At 36.2% G+C, this 23638-nt stretch overlaps 2 protein-coding genes across 2 annotated transcripts in view; one reads left to right on the forward strand and one right to left on the reverse strand.

The window, feature by feature from the left end:
- EIF3M (eukaryotic translation initiation factor 3 subunit M) lies at nucleotides 1-23604 on the forward strand. The gene is made up of 11 exons (XM_027581556.2): nucleotides 1-147; nucleotides 2574-2706; nucleotides 3701-3839; nucleotides 4118-4241; nucleotides 4397-4491; nucleotides 15772-15855; nucleotides 16808-16907; nucleotides 17520-17601; nucleotides 21454-21597; nucleotides 22902-22962; nucleotides 23412-23604. Exons 1-11 carry the CDS (start codon nucleotides 106-108, stop codon nucleotides 23530-23532), a joined length of 1125 nt encoding a protein of 374 aa, XP_027437357.1. The 5' UTR covers nucleotides 1-105; the 3' UTR covers nucleotides 23533-23604.
- Nucleotides 21622-23638, reverse strand: part of CCDC73 (coiled-coil domain containing 73) — a 152101-nt gene continuing 150084 nt past the window's right edge. The window contains exon 18 of the mRNA XM_027581553.2: nucleotides 21622-21758. Coding sequence (XP_027437354.2) covers nucleotides 21747-21758 — 12 coding nt within the window. The 3' untranslated portion in view covers nucleotides 21622-21746. The remainder of the gene's footprint in view (nucleotides 21759-23638) is intronic.

Genomic DNA, 23638 nt, shown 5'->3' on the forward strand with positions numbered 1-23638 from the left:
TGGCACACACCCCCCCCCCCCCCCCCCCGCCCCGCGCGCTGTAGCTCTTTTTCCGGTCGGCGTGGTTTTTGCGAGTGGAGCGACCGCCGTGCCCGGGCTTTCAACATGAGCGTCCCGGCCTTCATCGACATCAGTGAGGAAGATCAGGTGTGCTCCCAGCCCGCGAGTGCCTCCAGGGTGGGGTTGGGGGGGTATGAAGGGCTGAGCCAGGAAACCAGGCGGTCGGGACACCGCCCCGCGGAGCCCGCTCCGGGGCTGAGAGCCGCAGCTCACTCCCCACCCACGAGAGTAGGGAGGCCGTGGGGTGAGGCGCTAATTTCTGGCCTGGAGTTGAGTTAGCCTGCCGACCGTCGGTTCGAGCGCTTGGCCCGAGGCTTTACGGCCAGCTTCCTTGTTGGCGTCGGGACTCTTGGAGTCTGTGTCACTAATGACGACACTACTTTTTGACTGGGAATGGTGTCTGCTTCCGTCTCCCAAATGCAGCCACATCCGGAGTGGGAGGTGGCGAATCTTTAAACGACGTAAGCAGTCTAGGAAAAATTATTTTGTACAAAAGCTGAAAATGGTTTTATTTTGTGATCACAGAGGCAAAGGTGACCCTATTTTAAACGGAGGCCATATTTTATATTCTTACTTGTGCAAGAGAGTTCTGAAACCTGAAAATAGAACAATTTCACCCTCATGCTTTGAGGCATACACCTGGTGAACCATCGTAATATTTTTAAATTTTTTATTTCATGCTTGGTCTTTTGTATGCATGGCTGATAGTTGATGGGAGTAAAACCTGAAATTATTTTCTCTAAGTTAATTTTGTAGAACTGAAAACCATCTGTGAAGTAGATGTTGTTTGTATTTTTTGCTACTCCACAAACATGGAAATTTGGTTTCCATAGAGGAAAACACCATTAGTATTCTAAGGTAACTCTTAGAATTACAGATGTTGATTTTTTACCCCCCATGGTAGAAGTGCAGACCCTCAGCCCTGAAGAACCGAGTAAGAAGGGGAAACGAAAGGCGGGGGGGGGGGGGGGGGGGGGGGCGCTAAGGGAGGAGATAAGGCTAGGGAAGGAGTTGAGCACATTAGAAAAGAAAATGTGGAAAACAAGGAAAAAAGCATATATGGTTATTAATGGAATCATGTTATCAACAAATTGGCTATTAGATTACCCCAAAAAAGTATTTGATTTTAACATAGGAAAGAATTTGTAGATGGTGGAAGTTCTTGTCGTTGGCCTTATTTTAGTTTTAAAGAGTCATTTCTAGTTACTCTTGTAATACATGAGTTTGACACCAGCCATTCCTTTCAGGTAGATGTGATTGCTTCAGAAGTTCAGCTTTGGGCAAATTCTGTGTTTGAGTAGGGTCGGAAATGGAGTTCAGAATTTTGTCTTTTACTTTACTTGTCCTACTCCACAACTACTTGTAGCCAGTGAGGATGACAGATAAAAACAATAAACTGTTGATTGAATGGTTCTTAGAAAAAGTTTGCTTTGTTTCTACAGAGCAGAAGCTGAAAAACTGCTTTTTGTGTGTTTTTTTTTTTTTACCGTATTATGTTTCCTTCATAGAAAAACACATTCCCCACTAGTGTTTTTATGCTCTTTGATATGGTGACAGTTGTTTCATAAAATCTAGTTTATTATACCAACTCGTAAGTGAAGATACTGTGTTGTTATCTGAAAGGGTAGTGCCGTCAGATCTACAAATTTAACGTACCTTTTGTAGGTAGCCAAACATGTTTGTGGGTTCAGAAAATGTGATACCTGTGCATTTACTAATGGTATCCTTCCATCTTCCTGCTTAAGTTTTTCATTTTATTATCTTAAATACCATCTACATTCATGTTGGGCTGCCATAAATACCAAGCCCTCAAAAGAGCATCTTACTAAATATTACATAAATGCTTTAGAGTATAAAATGTCTGAATACCTGGATGTGGTACTGTAGTTACAGGTCCCAGGGTGCTTTCTGATCCAGATATGTATTTTGCATTCTAAAAAATGAATAAAGTAGATCCAATTTGAAAAGTATTATAAATTCAAAACAACGTTCAAAGCATCTTTTTATCTTTCTGTTTCCCAAAATGCTTGTCTCATATAGGTTCTCGAACATTTTATTGACAAATGATTACCTTCTTGCCAAGGTAATGGCAAATGGCTGTAACTTTTTAAAGTAGCTATATTATATACACTGGAGAGCAGTAAAATTTCGTTTCTTTAAAACAAGTTGAATCTGCCAGGTCAGATTAATTCTCCATACACAAACCCTCATAAACGCTTTGGTGTATATTAGAAGTTTTGGCTATGTACTGGAAGTTCAGCAGCATATAGGTAATAGAGAAATTCTGAAGGTGATCCATGTGGGTCATAGTGGGTTTGTGTAGCCACTTGGTTTTGTAGAGGAAAACCTGTGGCTCCTGTGGGGTTGTGATGGGGACTGAGGTGGGGGAGAGGCACTTCAACATAGTAATTTAAAGTTATTAAGTGTTCCTATTTTTTCAAAAAAGAATGGTTTGAGATCTTGAATTTTGGCATTGTCAGTTTTAGAGATGTATAGCAATCTTAATTCAACAGGCTGCTGAGCTTCGAGCTTATCTGAAATCTAAAGGAGCTGAAATTTCAGAAGAGAACTCAGAAGGTGGACTTCATGTAGATTTAGCTCAAATCATCGAGGCCTGTGATGTATGTCTGAAGGAAGATGATAAAGGTTTGTTTTTAATTTTTTTGTAATATTTCTTACTAATCGGAAAGGATCTACTTTTTAAATTTTTCTTGTAAATTTTATTTGTCTTAGAACTGTTAAGCCCTGTTGTTTTTTTAATCTTTTTAAATTTTTAATCTTTTTTAATTTTTTTTAATCTTACCATACTTTCAGGTTATTCTAATCTGTTATACCTGTGAAGTAAGCCTATTTTGAGAAAACATCTTTTTTAATAGGTCATGTTTTTTGAGCGTTAAGTGCATACACTCAATACTGATAATCTCAGAATGAACTGAGGAAAAGTGAAGCTCTTCTTTCCTTTTGAAAGGTTTACATTAATATCAAATGGGATATAATTTCAGGTAATCTTAAAGAGAATTATTTGGCTGATTCCCTATTTATTTACATAAAATGGGAAATTTTGAAAATTGGGAGTCCTGTAATCTTTAGTTAAGGTTTGAGATTAAATTTGGCTTGTAGTTAATATCTTACAGTCAGAAAGCAATGACCCAGCCAGGAAGTTGACCGCTTCCATTTCTCAGTAATTTCCTATTTATATATAAACGTTTTCTTCACTTGGGAAAGCATTCTAACTTAAGACCGAACCAGTAATTTGCAAATGATTGAATAATCTTGCCAGTAAAAATTGAAACCGTATATATAGACATATATATCAGTCTTCTGTTTTACAAGTTGAAAACCAAATATTAGATAATAATTTCCTTTTTCTTTAATAAAATGTACATAGTGCTTTCTGGATGTTAGCTATACAACAGAACTGGTTTCATTTGAATTCATCTATAATATATTTTTAGCATAATGCACACCCTTGAAGGAGAAGTGTCCTCTGATGGAACTGTTTTACAGTAGCCAGATTACATCTTCCTAAAGTGTCTTATGTTTAATGGTCTTCTATATATTAAAACACTGGAAATATACATACTTAATTAGACACGTGAAGTATGATAGTATTGCTGTTGTGTTATCCATGCATGTGTAGATGTTGAAAGTGTGATGAACAGCGTGGTATCCCTCCTATTGATCCTGGAACCGGACAAGCAAGAAGCTCTGATTGAAAGCCTATGTGAAAAGCTGGTCAAATTTCGGGAAGGTGAACGCCCATCTCTGAGACTGCAATTGTAAGTTAAGAACTGAAAGAGGCTCGGTTTTTCAAGAGGTTCTTTTGATGTCACTGTCATTTAATGGTTAAAAGCAAGAATTATGGAACTTGACTGTCACCTGTGGCTCTTACTAGTTGTATGACCTTGGACAAGTCATTTAACCTTTCTGTGCCCCATTTCCCTCCTTGTAATGTGAAGTTATTAATGGTGTCTCAGGTTTGTTGTGAGAGCAGATAATCTCAACTTAATCATCATAGTTACTGATCTCAAACACTGTTTTATTATTTGTTAACCAGGCTAAGCAACCTTTTCCATGGGATGGATAAGAATACTCCTGTAAGATATACAGTGTATTGCAGCCTCATTAAAGTGGCAGCATCTTGTGGGGCCATCCAGTATATTCCAACTGAGCTGGATCAAGTGAGTTACTATGTGGAATACTTGTTCTGCTTATAAGAAGTGTAGAGTATATTATAACTAAAATAGCAAATATGTATTTTCTAAATGTTACCTTTTAAATGATGAAACTATGTTCAGCTGTGTCACTAAATTTCCTCCTTTTGTCAATCCTGTAGGTTAGAAAATGGATTTCTGATTGGAACCTCACCACTGAAAAAAAACACACCCTGTTAAGGCTCCTCTATGAGGCACTTGTGGATTGTAAGAAAAGGTATTCAGAATTAATGTACTAACTTAAAACTTCACAGGCAATTTAATTTAAAACTTCACAGGCAACAAACTGTTGAGGCTGTTTTTAAAAACAAGTAGGGTAAGTGGATTTTGCTCTGTTTTGTTCTCCACAGAGTTGCTGTAAATGTATTTCTGTGAATTTCACCTACTAAGTTAAACATAACTACAAAGTTTAAAATAGTTTTCCCCATCTTTAAACGTTTTTAAAAGCAAAACTTGCTTTTGTTCTAAAAATGGTACAACTGTTAATCCGAAAGCTATATATGTAACTTTAGACTAAGTTATTTAATGATGCTTTGATGTCTTAGTATGGGGCAGTGCTACCACTTTTGTTTAGTGATACGGTCTATCAAAGTTTCCACAATCAGTCTCTTACGTAAAAAGTGCCCCCAAGATCAAATTTTGCAATAGACTGTACTAAAAGAGTACCTATTGGGGTTCTGCAAGGTCTTGGGTTTCTAAGGTTTGTAATTCACCCTAGCAGACTTCATGCCCAAAATACTTATTCTATATACCCAGCTTTAGGATGCTTACCAACTGATAGGTTTGGCTCAGTTTTCAGAACTAGTGTTAAAAGATAATCTTACCTTTTTGACCTAGCTTTTCAGTTTCTTTTCACATAATGGTTAAATACTTTTAGAAAAAGTAAACCAGTCTTCCCTTTAGTTTTCTTACTGCACAATTTTTGTGCTGGGTATTTAATGTATTAGAGAGGGTCAGTAAGGTTAATATGTTTCTGTTAAGTAATGTAAACTTTTTGCAACTATTTAAATTTAACAGTATAAAGGAAACTTGTTATGAAAGTTGGAACGTTTCATCATAAAAGAAGAGAAGCAGGGGATATTGCACTAGTAGCCTGTTTCATTCTGATCGGTGGCTACTACCTATTGTATGTTGGCCGACTTAAGACAGCATTCTAGCCAGTAGTCAGTAAAATGTTAAGAGTAAATAGTTTATAACAAAGACCATTTCAGATGGAGAGAGCATTAAAAGCTGTTAGAGAAAGAATCCTTATTTTCATTCACACTTCAGATGGGTAGACGGCGCATCCAGACTAGGATTCAAGTCTTGGCTTTCCTACTTGTTGTATGACTAAATAAATTACCATCTCTGTAACTCAGTTTCCAATTTTAGAGTGGAAAAAATAGTAATACTTCATAGGGCTGCTGAAAAACAAGATAACAATATTCATATACTTTTTAACACAGTGGCTTCATTATTGGGACAGCACTCCGTAAAAGTTAGATATTCTTACTATCCTTTTCATTTTTCAAGCTCACCTTTAAGAAGTTAGTCTTTTTTCTGGTATAGTAATTATTTAAAATGATGAGTGTTATGGTTTCCCTCTGAATGTCTAGTGCTTATCAGAGATGATGACTACTCACTGGATGATTCTCTAATTGCTATTTAGTAGGTCCTTAGTCTGTTATATGTAGAAGGGAAGTGACCAGTGTTCTAAGGAATTCCAAATCTAATTTTCAGAGAAATTGAAACAGGACATCAGTACCCATCTATGCTCTACTAGACATGTCCTTTTTTTTTTTTTAAGATTTTATTTATTTACGAGAGAGGATGAGCAGGGAAAGGGGCAGAGGGAGAGGGAGAAGCAGACCCCCCACTGAGCAGGGAGCCCGATGTGGGACTCAATCCCAGGACCCTGGGACTGTGACTTGAGCTGAAGGCAGACGCTTAACTGACTGAGCCACCCAGGTGCCCCTCCCTACTAGACATGTCCTAATGTTAAACCCCTGCAGTATTTGGCACAGATGATCACTTTTTCCTTCTTGAAACACTTTATTCAGTTGGTTTTTGGGGCCTCCTCCCATCCCCCTCATTTACTGAAGTGTAGTTGACATACAGTGTATTAATTTCAGGTGTACAACATCGTGATTCTGCATTTATCCACAAGGGGCTTGTCTCTCTCAATTCTTCTCTCTCTTTTAAGATTTATTTGAGAGAGTACACATGAGTGAGAGTGGGGGGTGGGCAGAGGGAGAGAATCTTTAAGTAGACTCCCTGCTGAATGCAGAGCCTGTTGCATGGCTCCATCTCAAGACCCGTGAGATCATGACCTGAGCCAAAATCAAGAGTCGGACCCTTAACCAACTGAGCCACCCAGGCGCCCATCAATTCTCTTCGTTCACAATTTGTTTATGGGTTCCTTCTCTCAACATTAGGATAACTGGAATGACTTTTTCTGCTCAGTTACATTTATTCCCTATGCATATTGTTTGTATTTTTTTTGCTGTGATTTTGGGTGAGGCTGAGTACCAAATGCAGGACAGTTTTTTGTATTGCTAAGTTGTTAAAGTTCAGTACAAGATACCTCACATCCCTGTCCTCACCTACTAGAATGCCAGTGGTGCTTCCCAGGCATTAGAAGAGCTGCAGCAGCTCCCATGCACTTGCAAATGTTCTGGAGGGCACCTGCTTGAGAGCCACTGCTGCCTAAGTGCTCTCATTCAGTCGCATGCCTTTAAATACTATTTATATGCTAGTAATTTTCACATGTTTATCTCCTGTATTTCTCTTCTGAACTCCAAATATCTTATCTATTCCTGTTTAACATCTCTCTTTAGATACTCAAAAGACATCTCATACAACTACAAAAACGAACCTTTTTTCCTTCTAAATCTGTTTTTTTAACTTTCTCCAACTCAGGAAATGCCATTTCTGTCTTCTAGTTGCCCACAACCCAAAACTGGAATTCCTTTATGGTTCCTTTTTTGTCTTTTACTCCATATCTAATCCAATATCAAATCCTGTAAGCTCTGATAAATCTAAAGTCTACCTTGTGGTCTAAGCTACTATTATTTATTTAGATTTTTGAAGTAGCCTCTTAAATGGTCCCTGTTTAGGTCTTGTCCGCCTACAGCCTGTTCTTAATACAGCTTCCAGAAAGTTCTGTTTAATATGGAGGATCAGATTATGTTTCCCCTCTATTCAGAACCCTCCAGTGGCTTGGCTTCTTTGGGAGTAAAAGGCCAAGCCAGCTCCAGATTCTTAGGACTGGCCCTTCTGCCTGGAACACTTTTTTCCCAGGTAGCCACATGGCTCCCTCCCTTCTTCAAATCTGTTCCCTTGTTATTTCATCAGAAAGGTCTTCTCTGGCTGTCTGAGTATAACAATATCTCCCCTACACCCTTGCATTGTTTTTGTTTCTCTCATCCCTATTTCATTATTTCCCCCTTGCACTTACTAACAGACGTATTATAATGTTTATTATCTGTCCCCGCTAGAATGTAAGTTCATGAGGGCAGGGACTTTAATTCATTACTCAGTGTCTGACACGTAGTAGGCACTCTATATTTGTTAAATGAATGACTTTATGAAATATGTTGCAAAGCAGTGGCTGCAAAAGCAGAGATGTACAAAAGCACATGAGGTGGTGGTTTATGGAACTAGAGTACATGCCCTTCCTGAGGCCTTTTAGATTAAAAAATGTTAAAACACCTTGCAACTATAAGATCCTGGCTGTTTCCCCTATTTCTGATGTTACAGTAATTAGTTTCCAGTATTTGAGTGTTGATTCCTTCATTTCTAAGAATATATGCAGTGCAGTGGTCACTCTACAGTCCCTGTTTTCCTCCACCTCTCAGCACCATGTGACCGTGATATTCCTTCCCTCATAGAAACTTCTCTTGACTTAGGTGACACCTCTCCTTGTTTTTGTCCAACCTCTTTGGCAGTTCATTCTCAGACACCTTTGTAAATTATTCTTTGTCCCATTAAATACTACTATTACTCAAGATTTTGTCGGAGGACCCTTTTTTCACTCTGCCTGGGTCATCTCATCTATTCCCATGGCTTCTGTCATCTACTGAATGGACATCCATGTTTTTGTTTTTTTTTTAAAGGTTTTATTTATTCAACAGCGTGCACGCACGCGCGCACACGCACACACACACACACACAGAGGCAGGCAGAGCAGCAGGCAGAGGGAGAAGCAGGCTCCCCACTGAGCAAAAAGCCCGACATGGGGCTTGATCCCAGGACCCTGGGATCATGACCTGAACTAAAGCAGCCAGTTAACTGACTGAGCCACCCAGGTGCCCTGACATCCATGTCTTTAACACAGGCTTCTCTCCTGTGCCTTGGATCTTTGTATTCAACTGCTTTCTACCTTTTCTGCATGTTTCCACTCAGATATGGCACATAGCTGCCTCAGACTCTGTGTGACCAAAATGAATTTGTCATTTTCTCTCCCTCTGTTAGTCTCTTTGTTCTAAGTGAGACATCTTGAAGTGCAATCTATTTTCTCCAGTCTGCAACCATAATGATTTTGTGAAATACAAGTTTTTCTTTAGGATATAGTACAAAATAGCAAATTTTTCTTTAGGATATATTACAAAATTCATAGCATGTAAGACCTTTCTGACACAGGCTTCTAGGTTACCTACTGAGGTGGCTTGGGCTTGGTGAATGTGATGATAATCATGCCATTTTTGTATGGTGCGTTGACAGACTACAAAAACTTTGCTTTGCTTAATGGATATTCCCTCCCTCCATTTTCCCCCAACACACAAGCCTTTCCTCTTGGTTATCACATCCGAGACATACTAAACCTGTGTCAGCTGTAAGAGCACCCTGCTCTTTCCCAGTCTAGACCTGGGGCTGGCACCTTTTTGTATGGTCCACAAGCTAAAAATGGTTTTTACTATTTTAAATGGTTAAGAAAGAAAAAGTGAGAATAATATTTCAGGACATATGAACATTATATGAAATTCAAATTTCAGTGCCAATAAAATTTTATTGGAACACAGTTATACTTACTCATTTATGTATTGTCTATGGCTGCTTTTGCCAAGACTAGAATAGTTGCAGCGGAGACCATATGGACTACAAAGCCTAAAATACTTAACTGTCTGGCTCTTTAGACAGTTTGCCTACCCTTGGTCTAGACGACCTATGCTCAACTTCATTTCTCTGCCTAAAGCACTACTCTTATGTTTAGGTTAAATGCCTCTCTTCTACAGCACCCTCTACTTATATCATGGTGTGTAACAGCCTTAGAAGTTTGTGAGGTTGTACACTCATGAAGTCTAGGAACCTTATCTGTCAACCATTGTGCATGCCCAGAGTGTTTGGCACATTATGGGCCCTGGAATAAATGCTACCCACCCTAAGGAAAGTAGAAGAGGATGGCTATTTTATTTAAATACAAGTTTCTGTCACAATGATTTAAATTTTAAGATTGGGTTTTTGCTCAGTACACATAAAATGTAATTTTCTTTCCTGCTTCTGAATTAGAATTCTGAGGTTCACTTTGCCCTTTTAGTAAGAATGCTTATATCTATGGGTCCTCTCCTTCATTATTTTACTGATATTGGTGGTTGATGTGTACAAATCATGTAACATTTTTTTGAGCTGATTGTATGTCAGATACTGTGCACTTGAAATGGATTATTTTATCTGGTATTTGTGAATTCAGATTTCTTTACTTGATAAGATATATTAGGTTGAAGTATATTATGGCTGCTAAAACTGGAAAATGAAATGCCCATGTGCTTGTAGAGTATCATAAGATAATTAACAATGAGTAAAACAGGTTTTCATTAAAATTTCTTCAAATTCTTACAGTTTGGGGCGCCTGGGTGGCTCAGTCGTTAAGCGTCTGCTTTTGGCTCAGGTCATGATCCCAGAGTCCTGGGATCGAGCCCCGCATTCGGGCTCCCTGCTCAGCCTGCTTCTCCCTTTGTCACTCCCCCTGCTTGTGTTCCCTTTCTTGCTGTGTCTCTCTCTGTCAAATAAATTAAAATCTTTAAAAAAAAATTCTTACAGTTCTATAACTATATATAAGATGCTGGTTACCACTTAACCATTGCTATATTTACATTTGTATATATATATTTTTAAAGATTTATTTATTTTAGAGAGAGAGTGGGGGGAGCAGAGAGGGAGAGAGAATCCCAGGCTGACTCCTCACTGGCACGGAGCCTGTCATGGTTTCTTGATCCCATGATCCCGAGATCACACCCTGAACTGAAACCAAGAGTCAGACACTCAACTGACTGTGCCACCAAGACGCCCCTACATTTGTGTATTTTAATAAACCTTAGGTTTGTAGGAAGTTTTAAAATATGATTTAACTTTTTAAAATCAATGATACAGCTCCTGCTCATTTTACCCAAGTTGAATCAAGATGTTGGGTGGGGGGAGTGTTTTTAGAAAACAAAAAAAGAAAAAAATGATTTTTCATAATTCACTGTTTTCTATAACTGTCCAACGATTCATCAGTTTAAAGGAAGAAATAAAGGGTGAAAATAAAAATTTTCTAAGACTTCAAATTGAATACATTTTGTGCTTTTCACTGCAACTAAAATCAATCATCTGCATAATTTTAAGGATAATTTAATTGGAAGGATATATTTAGTAGAGTTATTTAAATATATGGTGTTGGCTCAACCTCAGCCATGCTGTTCTAATAATTTCTAGAACACAAAACTTTTTTCCTACCTAAGCCCTCTGTACTTGTTCTTCCCTCCTCCCAGGAAGTTATCCAGCCTTAACCTCCAACACTTTTCATGGCCAGTTACTTTACATCCTTAGATTTCATCTTATATGTCATTCCTTCGAAGAGAGACTTTCCCTATGTACTTCCCTGTCTCTGCTTGTGTTACTCTTTTACATCACCATTTTTTTTTCCTTCATGGCACTTATTTGTGGCGGTTTTTTTTTTTTTTATCACTTTATTTTTTTTTTTCATCATAATAAGTGTACTTTAATCCCCATACCCTATTTCACCCATCCCACCACCCACCTCCCTCTGGTAACCGTCAGTTTATTCTCTGTGGTTAAGAGTCTGTTTCTAGGTTTGTCTCCCTCTCTCTTTTTTTTCCACCTTTGTTTCTTAAATTCCACATATGAGTGAGATCATACAGTATATCTTTCTCTGACTGACTTACTTTAGTATTATCTAGCTCTATGCATGTTGTTGCAAATGGCAAGTGTTTTTTTTTTTTCTTTTTTATGGCTGAATAATATTCTTTGTGTGTATGTACACACACACATCTTTATCCATTCATCTATTCATGGATATTTTAGCTGCTTCCATAGTTTGGCTATTGTAAATAACACTGCTGTAAAATAGGAGTGCATGTATACCTTTGAATTGGTGTTTTCTTATTCTTTGGGTAAATCCCCAGTACTGTGATTGCTGGATCGTAGAGTTGTTCTTTTTAAATTTTTGAGGGACCTCCATACTGTTTTCCACAGTGGCTGCAGCAGTTTGCATTCCCACCAACAGTGCAGTGCATGAGGTTTCCTTTTTCTCCATGTCCTTGCCAACACTTGTTTTCTTGTGTTTTTGATTTTAGTCATTCTGACAGGTGTGAGGTAGCATCTCATTGTAATTTTGATTTGCATTTCTGTGATGATGAGTGATGTTGAGCATCTTTTCATGTGTCTTTTGGACATCACCCATTTTTTAATTGGATTATTTGGATTATTTGTTTTTAGGGTGTTCAGGTTGTATCAGTTCTTTATATATTTTGGATACTAACCCTTTATCGGATATGTCCTTTATTTGCAAATATCTTCTCTCGTTCTGTAGATTGCCTTTAGTTTTGTTAATTGTTTCCTTTGCTGTGCAGAAACTTTTTATGAGGTGGTTCCATTAGTTCATTTTTGTTTTTGTTTCCCTTGCTTTGGGAGACATATCTAAAAAAATGTTGCTATAGCTGATGTCAGAGAAATTACTGCCTGTGGACCTTTCTAGGATTTTTATGGTTTCAGGTCTCACATTCAGATCTTTAATCCATTTTGAATTTATTTTTGTTTATGGTCCAGTTTCATTCTTTTGCATGTAGCTGTCCAGTTTTTCCAGCACCATTTGTTTTTCCCCATTGGATACTCTTTCCTCCTTTGTCAAAAATTAACTGACCATGTAATTGTGGGTTTATTTCTGGGCTTTCTGTTCTGTTCCATTGATCTATGTATCTATTCAGTACCATACTGTTTTAACTATCTCGTCATAATATAACTTGAAATCTGGAATTGTGACACTTCCAGTTTTTTCTTTTTCAAGATTGCTTTGGCTATTTTGAGGTTTTTTTGTGGTTCCATACAAGTTTTAGAATTGTTTGTTCTAGTTCTGTGAAAAATGCTGTTAGTATTTTGATAGGGATTGCATTAAATGTGTAGATTCCTTTGGGTAGCATAGACATTTTAACAGTGTTTGTTCTTCCAACCCATGAGCATATAGTGTCTTTCCATTTCTTTGCATCATCTTGAATTTTTTTTTTTAAAGATTTTATTTATTTATTCATGAGAGACAGAGAGAGAGAGAGGCAGAGGGAGAAGCAGGCTTCCCGCAGAGCAGGGAGCCCGATGTGGGACTCGATCCCAGGACCTGGGATCATGACCCGAGCCGAAGGCAGACGCTTAACCCTCTGAGCCACCCAGGCGCCCCCATCTTGAATTTCTTTTATCGGTGTTTTATAGTTTTCAGAGTAGAGGTTTTACACCTCTTTGGTTAAATTTATTCCTAGTTATTCTGTTTTTTGTGTGATTGCAAATGAAATTGTTTTCTTAATTTCTCTTTCTGTTACATCATTATTAGCACATAGGAATGCAGCACATTTTTGTACATTAATTTTGTATCCTGTGGATTTACTGAATTCATTATCAGTTCTAGTAGCTTTTTGGTAGAGTCGGGTTTTCTGTATGTAGTATCATGTCATCTGCAGATAAAGAGTTTTACTTTTTCCTTACCAATTTGGATGTCTTTTATTGTTTTATGTTGTCTTAATTGCTCTGTCTAGGACATCCAGTACTATGTTGAATAAACGTGAAAGTGGACATCCTTATCTTTTTCCTGGCCTTAGCTCTCAGTTTTTCACCATTGAGTATTTTGTTGGCTGTGGGTTTTTTGTATAAGGCCTTGTTTATGTTCAGGTATGTTCCCTCTAGATCTGCTTTGCAGAGGGTTTTATCACAAATGGATGTTATACTTTGTCAAATGCTTTTTCTGCATCTATTAAAATGATCATATGGTCCTAATCCTTTCTCTTAATGGTGCAGTGTATCACCCTGATGGGTGAATATTGAACCAACCTTGCATCCCTGGAATAAATCCTATTTGATCACAGAGTATGATTTTTTTAATGTATTGTTGGATTTGGTTTGCTCATATCTTGTTGAGGATTTTTGCATCTATATTTGTGAGAGATATTCGCCTGTAGTTCTCCTTTTTTGTGATGTCTTTATGTGGTTTTGGTATCAGGCCTTATAGAGTGATTTTGGAAGTTTTCATTTTCTGTTTTTTGGAATAGCTTCAGAAAAATAAGTATCAACTCTTTAAATGTTCTGTAGAATTCGCCTGCAAAGCCATCTGATCCTGGACTTAGTTTTTTGGGAGTTTCTAAATTACTTGTTCAATTTCATTGCTGATAATTGGTCTGTTCAAATTTTCTATTTCTTCCTGCTTTAGCTTTGGTAGGTTATATGTTTCTAGGAATTTACCTATTTCTTCTGAGTTGTCCGACTTGTTTGGATATAGGTTTTCATAATCTGTTATAATTGTTTATTTCTGTGGTGTTGGTTGTTATTTTTCCCCTTAGTGATTTTATTTGGGTCCTTTTTTTTTTTTTATAATGTATCTTGCTAAAGGTTTATCAGTTTTGTTGATCTTTTCAGAGAACAAGCTCCTGATTTCATTGTTCTGTTGTTTTTTTAGTTTTTATATCATTTATTTCTGCTCTAATCTGTATTATTTCCTTCCTTTTGCTGGGTTTGGGTTTTATTCTTTTTCCAGCTCCTTTGTGTATAAGGTTAGGTTGTTTATTTGCAATTACTTGCTTCTTGAGCGATAGGTGTGTATTGGCTATAAACTTCCCTCTTATTACCACTTTTGCTGCATCGCAAAGATTTTGGACCATTGTGTTTTCATTTTCACTTGTTTCCATGTACTTTTTTATTTCTTCTTTGGTTTCTTGGTTGACTGATTCATTGCTTAGGAGCATGTTATTTAACCTCCATATACTTGTGTGTTTCTCAGATTTTTTCTTACAGTTATTTTCTAGTTTCATAGCATTGTAGTCAAAAAATGCATGGTATGACTTTGGTTTTTGGGTTTTTTGTTTTGTTTTAATTTGCTGAGACTTGTTTTGTCGCCTATTCTGTGATCTATTCTGGAGAATGTTTTTTGTGCACTTGAAAAGAATGTGTATTGTGTTTTAGGATAGAGTGTTCTGAATATAGCTGTTAAATCCATGTGTTCCAGTGTGTCATTCAAAGCCACTGTTTCCTTATTGATTTTCTGTTTGGATGATCTATCCGTCGATGTAAGTAGGATGTTGACTTCCCCTACTATTATATTACTATTGATTTTTTTTTTTATGTTTGTTGTTGACTGTTTTGTGTATTTGGGAACTCCCATGTTAGGTGCATAAATATTTACAGTTGTTATATCCTCTTGTTGGATTGTCCCATTTATGATTAAATAGTGTTCCTCTTTGTCTCTTGTTACAGTTTTTAAGTCTCTTTTGTCCAATATAAGTATTGCTACCTAGGCTTTCTTTTGACACCCATTTCCATGTTAAATGTTTCTCCATCCCCTCACTTTCAGTCTGCAGGCATCTTCTGGTCTGAAATGAGTCTCTTGTAGGCAGCATATAGTTGGGTCTTTTTTTTTCTAATACACTCAGTCACCCTCTGTCTTTTGATTGGAATGTTTAGTCTATTTAACATTCAGAGTAATTATTGATAGATATGTATTTACTGCCAATTTGTTACTTATTTTGTGGTTGTTTCTGTAGATTTTCCTTTCATGGTTGGTTGGCTTTTAGTGATATACTTGGATTCCATTCTCTTTATTCTTTGCATATCTGTTACTGGTTTTTTGTTTCTGGCTACCATCATGGCACTTGTTAGTTCTTATTTTTCTTGTCATCGTCAGTCTTTCCTAGTAGAAGGAAAGTTCCATGATTTTTTTATTTATTCATTTGACAGAGAGACAGCAAGAGAGGGAACACAAGTAGGGGAAGTGGGAGAGGGAAAGGCAGGCTTCCCGCTGAGCAGGGAGCCCAACACGGGGCTCGATCCCACTGGGACCACGATCCAAGCTAAAGGCAGACGCCTAACGACTGAGCCACCCAGGCGCCCCGGAAAGTTCCGTGATTTTTACCATAGAATAGGACTGTGTCTCTTGGTCACCATTGTATGTGTCATCAGTATAGTACTTGGCACTTAGTAAGTATTTTTGAGTGAATGAATGGCAGTAATGATATTCTGAAATTCCTAAAGCAATATTTCTTTTTAGTGATGCCGCTTCAAAAGTCATGGTGGAATTGCTAGGAAGTTACACAGAGGACAACGCTTCCCAGGCTCGAGTTGATGCCCATAGGTAATGTTGAACACGTTGTCTTTCTAATGGGGGCTACCTGCAGCTTTGAGGTTGAGCTATAGCAGAAATTATGTCTGCATCTCCCAGCCCAGTGATCCAGAGCCATTTGATACTATGTGCTCTGTGGTGATTCTGGTGTAGACACTAAAATCCAGGGCTTGGTATAGGAATAACCATAGATTGTAGGTGGAATAGTCACATAATATTTTCTGTTTAGAGTATTGCTGGTTTGGGTGTGATGATCCCAAACTGAGAAGTAGAGCCTAATATCGGGTTAATTTTTATCTTAATGTTAAGGTATGTAGATGAGGAAAAGTTGGTGGCATGCTAAAAGCCCATTGCTAATGAGAATAAGGGCTTCAAACAATCCTTGGTCTCCTCAGTAGCAATAATAATGGAATCAGTTTTTTAAATCTATGAAATGGAAATAATAACTTCTCTATATGGTATGTCTTCATAGGGACCTAGGTGTTGCTAGAAAATGTTGTTTGTGCGAAAGATCTTTAACTCTGAGGTTAGGCTCCCTGCATTCAAATACTCCACCACTTAATTAGTACTTACTGGGCAAGTTCCTTCTGAGCCTGTTTCATCTTTGATAACAGGCACAATAATACTGTATGTCAGGGTGTTGTAATGCATGTAAAGCACTTAAATCAGTGTCTCGCATATGGGAAGATTCTGCTGCTGTTTTAATTTTTCTTTATTTCGGTCGTGCTTTCGCTCCACCTGTGTTTTTGTCTACAACTACTTTGTTATGTTGTTAAAACAGATATACCTGATAAATAGATTTATTGGCCTGTTTTAATCTCAGTCCTGTAGCTTTTTTTATGCTGTGTATATTGAAATCTTAGATATTTTACTGAATTAAATATATTTTGCAATCTGTAAACATTGGTGGAAAGTTCCTGAATCTCAGGACTCTGAGCTTGTATTTTTGTTTTTTTTAATAAAGGTGTATTGTACGAGCATTGAAAGATCCAAATGCATTTCTTTTTGACCATCTTCTCACTTTAAAACCAGTCAAATTTTTGGAAGGCGAGCTTATTCATGATGTAAGTACTTTATCTTTAATGTGGAAAATGTTCTCTTTTCCTAAATGTAACATACTGAAGCAGAACTCTTTTTCTTTGTATTCATGAACATGACTATTAGATCTGGAAACAGAACTGTTTGGTTTTTTTATACCAAGAACAGAATGAAATTTAGGACCAGCCTTTTTTTCCAATCACTGAACATACCTGTTCCTGTTCTTTCTCCCTTTCCTTCATCTCCATACTTGCCTGGCTGTTATGAACATAAATAATAGGAATTTCTTTTTATATGTAGTGTCAGGTAGCCCCAATTAGGAAGATAAATCTGGTATTTAAAAACACATGAACACTCTTCAAGTATAAGTGTAAATACATTTTGGATTAGTTTCCATTTGTATTATGCTATTCCCACTGTCTTTCAGGGTAGCTCACTTAGAGCTGTATTTACTGATTCTTCGTCTAAATGAGTCTTAATGAAAGCAAATGGCTTAGATAGTAATTTGATCAAACAGATTGCTATTTCTTCACTAAAAGCATTGAAAGTTTTAGTGCTGAGAGTTAATGTCTTAAAAATATCTTGAGTGTAAATCTTGATTCTGAATTGAATATTATATCTTTATTTTCTATCTGTAGCTTTTAACCATTTTTGTGAGTGCTAAATTGGCATCATATGTCAAGTTTTATCAGAATAATAAAGACTTCATTGATTCACTTGGTAAGTTTTGGAGTTTATTCTTTGTTGGGGTATAAAGAAAGATGGGAACATGCTCTTCTAGAACTCTCATGTACTGTAAAATCCAGGAAATATGACTGTGGCCTTTTTAGATTACCCTAACCAATGTTGTATGATAGAACAACAATAAACAGGTGGACAGTTTAAAAGATTCAGAATGAATTGGGAATCAGAAGAAGATGTAGGAGGTAGCATTTGTGGTGGAAAGAGCAATGAAACTAGGAGTCAGAAAACCTAAGCCTTTTTTTCTCTCTATAAGAGTTTGTTGGACTTCAGGCCCTCCTACCAGGTCTGCTAGACCATGCTTCTTTGAGGTTCAGTTCTAGCAAGAAGCAGGTGTTAGAGCAGATTCGGATAGAAATAATTCCATTGTTACATGTGTTTTTAAATTGTGGAATGGAGGATAGAACAGAAAAGCAACTTAAAGGATCACCATTACTTTGATCATAATGGCGACTTTTAGAAGTACTCATTTTAACAGCCGACAAAATTTGATGACTAAAAGCTACTTTATTATTTAAAATACAATTATTTGTTTGTAACAGACCCTTACTCCTTATATTTTTGGTGATTTTTAAAAAAGAAGCCATAGTTACATAATTGAAACAAATGGGGTTTTTTCCCCCTGTGATATATTTTATTCTTGGTGCACACCCTCTCCCCAAAATTAACAAATTCTAGAAGTGTATGTATTGTTAAGCAGATCTAAGTGAAGCGTAGATGGAATTAGAAATGGAATTACATGATGGGAGAAACTTTCTTTACTACAATTTGTTGAAGACAGCATAGTCTTAGCTTTATATGATTTTAATCTTTTAATTTTCTTTCTAGAGCATCGGAGCTCTGTTTGCCAAACTGAATTTAATCTTATCCTCATTGAGCAAATTCCATATATATTCAGTATTTAATTTCCTTCTGGAGCATGTTTTGAACATACTAAAGTTACAAAGAGAAAAATTAGAAAATCTGTAGTTGAACAGATTTAAATTGTTCTAAAACTCCCAGTTTTTTTGAGAGTGAAGTCAACTATGAAACTGAGGTGCTTTGTTTTCCTACTAGGCAGTAATCAAAACACATTAGAGGTTGGTTATATTTCCCATGTTAATATTAAGTTGTTAGTCTCATGGTTTGAGATATAGATGAGGAACTCATTTATAGTCTCTTTGATTATACTATTATTAGTCCTCAATTTGGCCATCATTAATTCCTATCACATGTATATTTTGTGCAGCCATTGGAATTGGGGAAGATTGAATTCTGAACATAATAAGGCATTTGAAATATACCAAGATAAAGTAGATGCAAGTGTGTTTGTGTAGAATGCTTTGCCAGGTGCACTAGACCCAGAAAAACCACATTCTGTCCCAGTTAATTTGTTTTGTGGCATGAAGCTATGTGATGGAATGTTAATGTCAGCAACCTCTTTATTTACGCACCAAGGAAAAAGGAGTAGTAATTAACACTTTGACACTCCCCCATTGATGTGTAATTGACTGTTTCAAAGGAGCACTGGTTCATAAGCTATTGCATGCATTAAAATTACGTTTTCTATATTGCAGCATTTTAAGACAGGGGTCAGTGACAATGCAGAAATTGCTCAATGATGCACATTTTTTTATTACTGCATTAAGGTTTTGACATATTAGTAATGAATAAATGTTTCCATAAAATTAGATTTTTTTTTATAACTTTAAAATTGAAATATGACACAGAACACTGTGACTTCCTCTTTGACGGTAATGTTCTAGTTTCATGAAACAAAGCACAGCTTTCTACAAGTCTTTAACTCATACTTCACTGGCTTAATAGTTTTGGTTTTGAGAATGAGTTCTAACACACGGGTTTCCACATGTAAGATAGATAATGGTTTTACATAATTCACTCTAGAAATCTTCATTTCTCTGATAAATTCTTAAATTTATGGTAAGCTTGTAACTACACAAAGAGTAGCAGTAAAATAATATTTTAATTATATCTTAGAAACTTTAGTAGGAGTATCATTTTATCATACTGAAAGAGAAGTGTATATGCCCAGAGGACTGGGGATGTTAAGGAATTTTCTTGTATTTGAAAATACTGAGAAAAATCTTTAGTAGTTGTTTTCTGTGATAGGAAAAACGTAACATTTCTAATTTATGGTGCCAACCGGAAGTCCAGTTCCCTGATTTGCCTTCAGTTTCTTGAACATGTATGCAAATAAGCTATCTTTTATTAGACATTTGTAAAAGATGCTTTCAGCAAAATATCTTATTAAAAGTGTGTATTTTTGGTTTTACATGTATTGCTAACATTTATTACAACTCAAAGTCTGGTTACAAATGTCTAGATTCTACAGGTGGCAGGCATCACTTTATCAAAAACACTTTATTAACAGTGACAACTTGGGCCAACAGTAAGCATTATCCTGTGTCAACTGAATTGCCCTAACATGTCTACATGTAATCTGGTGTTATACAGTTGCTACCTTCTTGCTTCAGAAAGTTAATCAGCATCTAATTTGCATTTGTTAATTAGGGTTAATGTGCACTAATTGATTTTTTGATGCTTGTAGATTTCCATTAAACCCGGTTAGCAATACTTACTTGGATACCTCATTCATTTGAGTTATGATGATCATGTTTTTGTTGAATCTGTGCCAAATAGAAAGCCTGCATCATAATTACAGCTAATTAACAGATGATTATGTCCTGTATTAATGGGCTTCCCTTGTCTTCTGCTAATATATGTTATATATTTCAAGTTTATTTATGGAGTGCTTAGAACTTTTTTAACAATGGAAACTTGAGGCTCTTAATTATTAGAGGGTACATGATCATTTGCTCAGTTTACATAATTTGAAATTTTAGAGAAAACAAACATGTAATTTTAGATTAATTTTAGAATCTTGTTTTTATAATAAGTTAGCATCAAATCAAGTATATATGATACTGTGTTATAATTCCGTTTCCACTTAGGAACTGGTAATAATTTAGATATTCAGGATTTGTAAATATTTATATGTATTACTAGTCATTTATTTTATAAGCAAATGTATCTTTTAGGCCTACTAAACCACTTTGACTAAGTCATTTAATCTCTGCTCTTCAGTTTTCTTATTTTTTAAAATGAAAGGATCAGGACTAGGTAATTTGTTAAGTTTCCTTTTGCGTCTAATAATTGTGATCTTAAAAATTGTAACAGCATGTTTCACTAGAAGTTATAAGGCAAAATTTTAATTATTTGTACAGTTTTCTACTTCAGATATCACTGTTAATGATACTATTTAATTTTATCTAGTACTAATCAGTGTAGCCTGTAATTATTAAGTGATGAACACACTTTTCACTTAAGTATTAAATCCAAAGTGACCTGGGAGATGGAATGTTTTCATAACAGAATGCATATGAAAATATTTTAAGGCTTCATGTTTACTAGTAATACTGATACAACAAAAAGATAAGGAATCTTGTGTTTAAATGGAGAGCAAATAGTAAAAATAAGCTTTAGTAAATAAAAATGTTCTTATGAAATAAACTTTACATTTTATCTCCTAAAATCTGTAACTATAAAAAATGTAAAATGTGCAGAAGTTCTAGGTCTTAAAAAATACCATTTTGTAGCCCATTCTTACTTTGAACCTATGACCCGTGGCACTGTAGCAGTAAAGAAATATAGTTGTAGAAGAGTAATTGTAATATTCCATAATTTAATTATGGGGTCAGTTTATGGTTTGCAAATATAAGCAGCTTTGTCAGAACTACCCTGTAAATGCTCAGTGATTTTGGACACAAGAGTAATTGTGCAGATCTTTAACTAGTATGGATGTTCATCAGGCTTTACCACTGTGTTATTCAGGTCTGTTACATGAACAGAATATGGCAAAAATGAGACTGCTTACTTTTATGGGAATGGCAGTGGAAAATAAAGAAATTTCTTTTGACACAATGCAGCAAGAACTTCAGATTGGAGCCGATGATGTTGAAGCATTTGTTATTGACGGTAAGGCAATTAGAATATCTTCATTTTTTTCCTAGAGTTTCTCTTTTACCTTTTGGAATATAAGATTTTGTATCTTGGGGTGCGTGGCTTGCTCAGTCAGTAGAGCATGCGACTCCTGATCCTCGGGGTCATGAGGTCCACCCCCATGTTCAGCATGGAGCCTGCTTAAGAAAACAATAAAAAAAGATTTTGTATCTTGAAACTGAGTCGTATTCTAACAAAGCTAGGTTCTCTTGTAGCAGATACGAATGTTTCGACTTGCAGATTTTATTTGTAGTAAAGTGAAAATTCAGTGGAAATACAAATTGCTCTGTGGTTTTTGGTGTTCTTTTCCTCGAAATCATACAGAATAATGGCCTTTAGGCAGTATACCATAGTGGTTAAGAACCTTGATTTTAGTACCAGATCTGGATTTGAGGGGCCAGGTCTTCCTCTGAAACAGGAATGTAGGAATTAATACGTGGTTGTGAGGATTAAATGAAGTAATGCAGGTAAAGCACTTTATTTAGCCCAGGGCCTGTCACATAGTAAATGATCTGTAAATATTAATAATTATTTTTTTATCATTGGCTAGAAACAGGACCTTTCCCAACAATTACATTATAATAGAATTGTTACTCAGATCTTTTTTCTGGGCTTAATTTTAAGTTTGAAAGTTGGGGGAATTGCCCAGTCAAGATTAATAAAATGTACAGAGTTATTGATATGGTTTCTTTTTAATGCTCTTAAGTCTCAAACTGTCCTATAAAGGTGTAATACCTTATTAGGAAATTAGTGTTTTCCCCCATATGCAATTGTAGGGGAGAACACTTAGAATTCTTAATAAAGGGGCACCTGGCTGGCTCAGATGGTTAAGTGTCTGCCTTCAGCTCAGGTCATGATCCCAGGGTCCTGGGATCGAGCCCCACATCGGGCTCCTGGCTCAGCGGGGAGCCTGCTTCTCCCTCTGCCTCTCTCCCTGCTCATGCTCGCTCTCTCTCTCTCTCTCTCTCTCTCTCTCTTTCTCTTTCTCTCTCTTTCTCTCTGGATCTCTGTGTCTCAAATGAATAAATAAAATCTTTAAAAAAAAAAAGGCTTAATAAAAACTATATGTGATATTTGGTATAGATTCACCTAGCAACCATAAGGCAAATGCGTGACCTTCCTCTTGGTTCCATTGCACTGCTGTGCTTGTTATAGAATCAGAGAGCTGGTTTATAAAATAATGTTTGAAAATTGTAAAGTTTATTGTGGTTTAGTTTTATATCAGCTGTTTTTCTTGGGAATTTTCCATATAACATATCCTGTAAAATGTCTTTTTTCAGCAGTAAGAACTAAAATGGTCTACTGCAAAATTGATCAGACCCAGAGGAAAGTAGTTGTCAGGTAAGATACTTAAGACTCTGCAGCATTTTGTATAACAATTTAGTTTGTTCCGATTATTTCACTTAAATGTTTAGAGAACCGAGGTAGTGTTATCAGTTGACTGTAGTTAAATAGTTGCTATTTATCATAATTTTATTAAAGTTCAGACTGAATGTGATTAGCTTATTTAATGAAAGAGTCCTATTTTCCAGCACATTTCATTTAATGGCTCAGCATTGGCTAGAATACTAATGACTTTTGTGTCTGTTTTATGTAGTTCAGGAAAATAGAAGGTTTAGGATCGATATGATGAAGATTTTCTTAAAATAATTGAGAATGCTAAGAATTAGCAGCTTTCATGTATATTTAACCTTGTTTTTTAACTAGATATAAGTGTGTAGTATTGTAAAAGAATGCCAAAAGGATAAAAAGTTGACTAATAACTTTGTTTTTAATTTTTCAATTTTTAGTCATAGTACACATCGGACATTTGGAAAACAGCAGTGGCAACAACTATATGACACACTAAATGCCTGGAAACAAAACTTGAACAAAGTGAAAAACAGCCTTTTGAGTCTTTCTGATACATGAATTTTTATGCTACATATAAAATTTTGTTCATTTTGGAAAAAATCTAAATCATAGTAAAACAAACAAATTTGACTACAGTCTGGACATTATTGTCTTAAGTTTAAAG

The sequence above is a fragment of the Zalophus californianus genome, chromosome 11 (genome assembly GCF_009762305.2).
Source record: "Zalophus californianus isolate mZalCal1 chromosome 11, mZalCal1.pri.v2, whole genome shotgun sequence".
Classification (NCBI taxonomy): domain Eukaryota; kingdom Metazoa; phylum Chordata; class Mammalia; order Carnivora; family Otariidae; genus Zalophus; species Zalophus californianus.

Bases quoted from the DNA above. Each gene is read 5' to 3' on its own strand.
- EIF3M (XM_027581556.2), top strand. From the start codon at position 106: ATGAGCGTCCCGGCCTTCATCGACATCAGTGAGGAAGATCAG. The intron at 4,242-4,396 runs GTGAGTTACTAT...TCAATCCTGTAG, and splicing joins TTCCAACTGAGCTGGATCAA to GTTAGAAAATGGATTTCTGA. The intron at 17,602-21,453 runs GTAAGTTTTGGA...TGTGTTATTCAG, and splicing joins AGACTTCATTGATTCACTTG to GTCTGTTACATGAACAGAAT.